Here is a 3,619-nt window from a genome sequence, read left to right as displayed (position 1 = left end):
GTGTGTGTGTGTGTGCGTGTGTGCGTGTGTGCGTGTGTGTGTGTGTGCGTGTGTGCGTGTGTGTGTCCATGTGTTTTGTGTTTGTTTGCCTTTGTTCCCCTTTTTGCTCCATGTACGACAGCCGCTGCCTCTGAACACCTTCGCTGCAGTCGACATTCTCACTGCGTCTGTTTTTGCTTTGTTTTTTTTCCCCCCACCCACCCACCCATCTTTTTTTTTTATTGTACGTATGCGTGCGTGCTCGTGAGTACACTCTCCCCCTTCACCCTTCCCGCAAGTAGTTTTACGCGAGCTTAACGTGCCGTGGGTGACGAACGCCGTGGCGGTGGTGGTGGTGGTGGTGAGCGGGGGCCAGTGAAGTTGTTTCTTGGATTCCACGTGAGATGTGTGTCTATACGCGTGCGTGTGTGTCTGTGTGTGTGTATTGCACACGCCCGCGTGCCTGCTCGACGCCGCTTCTGGCTTTCCTCCTGCAATGTGCCCCTCTCTTTTCCCCTTCTCGTGTGGAACTCCCAGGCGGTTGCCGCGTGGGCCGTGACAGGAAGGATGACGTCGGCAAGCCCGTCCTCCCTCCCTCCCGCAGCCAGGCGGAGCAGGCAGCGGCGGCAGCGGCGCCTCCGGGCCTTCGCCGCGGTGACCCTGCTGGTGTGTTTCGTTGTTCTCGCCTGCAGCAAGCTCGCGGCCCCGCGTGAGAGCCTTGCGCCTGTCGGGCAGGCCGCCCCGACGGCAGTCCAACCGGCCGTCGCGGAGCGGCAGGCTGTGGAGGAGGAGCCCAACCTTCTCCCCTACTGGGAGGACGCGCTTGACGCGCAGGCGCGAAACGACTCTGCCACTGCGGCGTGGGGCTGCGACTGGTTCGTAGCGCCCGTGGGGGAGACGCCGCGGCTGGCCCCGATGTGCGCCGTGGGCGGCGGCAGCAGCAGCAGCCACGGCACGGAGCCTTTCAAGCCCCTCTGCTCCCGTGAGGAGTTGGCCTCCGGAAGTTTGGCGGTGCACGGAGGCGCCACCCGGGCGAACTGCGTCAAACGGGGCTTTCAGCGCAAGTGCCACGTCGAGAACCTCATCCTGCGCCAGGGCAACCTGTTCACCTTCAAGGCTGGGCGGGGGGCGCTGCCGTCCGTGCTCTTTCTCGCCGACGGGGTGCGGGAGTGGCTGGGGCGGCATCATCAGTACTATGGAACGCCTCTGCGGGAGGTACCGCCGGCGATGGCCGAGGCCCGCCCCGCAATTTTGTCCCATTGCAAATTTTTGGTCACGGCGCCGGTGGTGTTTATCTTCCGCATGAGTGGCCATTCAACGTATCATTTGTGGAGGAACAACCTCGGGCCATTCTTTGCCACGCTGCACGATGACTTTGGGAGAGGCGGTGGCGGCGGAGCGGCGGGGGTCTTTGGCGGGGAACCCCCCGTGCTCATCACCGTTGATCAAAAGCCGCGGGCGGGGCCCAAGGCTCCCCACCTGCTGGACGAGCTCCTGCACTACTTCACCACGCTGCCGATACTTGACGCCTCTGAGTTCACGGCGCCAACGTGCTTTACGAGAGCCATTCTGGGCATCAGTGCGAGCGGCTTTAATCAGGCGGCGCTGCGGCACTGGCTGCTGCCACGCATCGCGCTGCGGCACCGCCTCTCCCAGTTTTACATGCAGCGGAATGGGCGCAGCGGCGCGGCTGTCTCCTGCGCCCGTGCGACGACGCTGCGGTGCCTGCCCCCGCACTACGGGCGGCGACTGCCCACGGCTTTCAATCAGTGGCTCGCGTGGAGGCTGCGGCGCTGGCGGCGGCTGCCGCGGCAACCGCGGGTGATGTACCTCAGCCGCAACCACCCCAACATCACGCGTGGGCGCAAGGTGGTGAATGAGGCCGAGGTGATGCCTGCCCTTGAGGCCGCGGTGCTGGCCGCGACGGGTGCTCCGCTTCGGCGCGTCTTCTTTGAGGAACTGGCGTACGTGGAGCAGATCGCCGCGATGGCGGCGACAAACATCCTCATCGCGCCGCACGGCGGTGGCGTCGCCAACTGCGTCTGGATGCCGCCGGGCTCCGTCGTGGTGGAGTTTGTCCCTCCCGCCGGGGCGACGCTGCCGGGGATGTACCGCAAGATGTGCCGCGGTGCGGCGGGCGGCGGGGTGCCGCCAATCGAGCACATCGCCTTCGTCGCTGAGCAGGACCCGGCGGAGTTGTCGCCAGGCTTCGCTGCGGCGAACCGCGCGTGGAGAGGAAACAAGCGGCTCTTCAGCAACATTTGGATGCCGAGGCAGCGACTTCTCGAGCATCTCGACAGGGCCCTCGAGTTGTATCGTCAGGCGTGGGAACGTGCGCGGCGAGAGGAGGCTTGGCGCGTCTACTGAACCTGCAAGCGAGGGAGTGAATACGTGTGTATGTGTGTGTGTGTGGGTTTGCTTGTTTCACCAAGTCTTTACCCGGTGATGCGCCGTACAAACACACACACTCTATATAAAAATATATACATATCTTTATATATATATATATCTCTCTTTGTTCTCCTTTCCCGCTTTCTCTCGCTAGTTCCCTCTTTGTTTCCTTCGGTTTGGTGTTGAACGCCTTCTCACCCCCCACTTGGCAGGGAGCGAGCGGCGATGGTTGCCAGCGCCGTGCCGCGCCAGCGGAAGAAGTTCGTGAAGGGGACGAACATCATCGTTCAGAAGAGCGCCACGGACGACGTGCAGGACGCCCACCTCAGCATGACGTACGCCATCGCCGCGGACGACAAGAGCGAGGCGGCGTGGTGGCAAAACACACTTCGGCCGGAGCGCAACCTCACCCACCCCTCCGAGGCGTTTTTGCAGGGAATCAAGGCGCTGCGCCCCTCGGCGCGCTTCAACACCTTTGACGCGCAAAAGGCGCGCCTCCGCCGGTTAGTCAAGCAGGAGAAGGACAAACGCGCGTGGCTCCAGCGCCGCACGAGGGAGGTGGCGCCAACCGCGGCGATGAAGGCCTCCGTTAACCCACACAAAGTTCCTCGCACCGGCGGCCATGCACCGGCGGAGGAAGTTCGGCTCCTTTCACGAGGTCGCAAACCCGCGAAGAAGCGCACCACCAACGAGCCGGAAAAGAAGGAATACTTCCACAAGTGGAAAAAGCGAAAGCTGCAGAAGATTGGAAGAAGCCTGTAGCGGGCGAGCCCCATGCCCATACGCACCCACGTAAAAAAAAAAAACACAACAACAACAACGAAGAACACATCGTGCATGCATATATATATATATATGTGCCGAGTGGGGGGGGGATTCTCGCTGAGGATGCCGCACAGTAAGGGAAAGCACGAGTAAAGGCTAGCAAAGAATGAATGCATGCATGCAGTATACCGCGTAATAGTCCAGAGTGGGACCGCCATCTACTTCCTTATTGGCGATTGCGGAGCTGGTCCCCCCTCCTCTCCCCTTTCTGTCGATGCTGCTGCTGCTGCTGCTGCTGCTGCTGCTGCTGCTGCTGCTGCTTCCAACCCCCGCTCTCTTTTTTTCTCAATTCGTTTTCTGTTCTTTTTGTCACCTTCGCCCGGGAGTTGTTTACTCCGTACCTTGGCGGTGAGGGTCCAGAGCGGTGGTGTAGTGTGCCTCACCGCCCACAGAAATGCATGCGTCTCGCGTGGCTGCCTGCGGC

At 61.9% G+C, this 3,619-nt stretch overlaps 2 protein-coding genes across 2 annotated transcripts, besides 7 other annotated features; both read left to right on the top strand.

Annotated features, from left to right (window-relative positions):
- Positions 1 to 63: a microsatellite.
- A 256-nt stretch (positions 64 to 319) lies between these two features.
- Positions 320 to 343: a microsatellite.
- Positions 344 to 384: 41 nt separating this feature from the next.
- Positions 385 to 423: a microsatellite.
- Positions 424 to 546: 123 nt separating this feature from the next.
- On the top strand, positions 547 to 2,346 carry Tco025E_08850 (glycosyltransferase; the record flags this gene model as incomplete). The annotated part of the gene is made up of 1 exon (XM_029375685.1): positions 547 to 2,346. One exon carries the CDS (start codon positions 547 to 549, stop codon positions 2,344 to 2,346), a length of 1,800 nt encoding a protein of 599 aa, XP_029224205.1.
- A 24-nt stretch (positions 2,347 to 2,370) lies between these two features.
- Positions 2,371 to 2,397: a microsatellite.
- A 52-nt stretch (positions 2,398 to 2,449) lies between these two features.
- Positions 2,450 to 2,488: a microsatellite.
- A 107-nt stretch (positions 2,489 to 2,595) lies between these two features.
- Positions 2,596 to 3,132, top strand: Tco025E_08849 (uncharacterized protein; the record flags this gene model as incomplete). Its single annotated transcript, XM_029375684.1, has 1 exon — positions 2,596 to 3,132. The coding sequence occupies one exon, from the start codon at positions 2,596 to 2,598 to the stop codon at positions 3,130 to 3,132; it is 537 nt and encodes a 178-aa protein (XP_029224204.1).
- Positions 3,133 to 3,165: 33 nt separating this feature from the next.
- Positions 3,166 to 3,199: a microsatellite.
- A 211-nt stretch (positions 3,200 to 3,410) lies between these two features.
- Positions 3,411 to 3,456: a microsatellite.
- Between the last annotated feature and the right edge of the window lie 163 nt (positions 3,457 to 3,619).

The sequence above is a fragment of the Trypanosoma conorhini genome, assembly GCF_003719485.1.
Source record: "Trypanosoma conorhini strain 025E chromosome Unknown Tco_14.4_contig_00893, whole genome shotgun sequence".
NCBI lineage: Eukaryota > Euglenozoa > Kinetoplastea > Trypanosomatida > Trypanosomatidae > Trypanosoma > Trypanosoma conorhini.
Note: the sequence above shows the minus strand (reverse complement) of the source record. Positions and strands in the feature narration are given on the sequence as shown.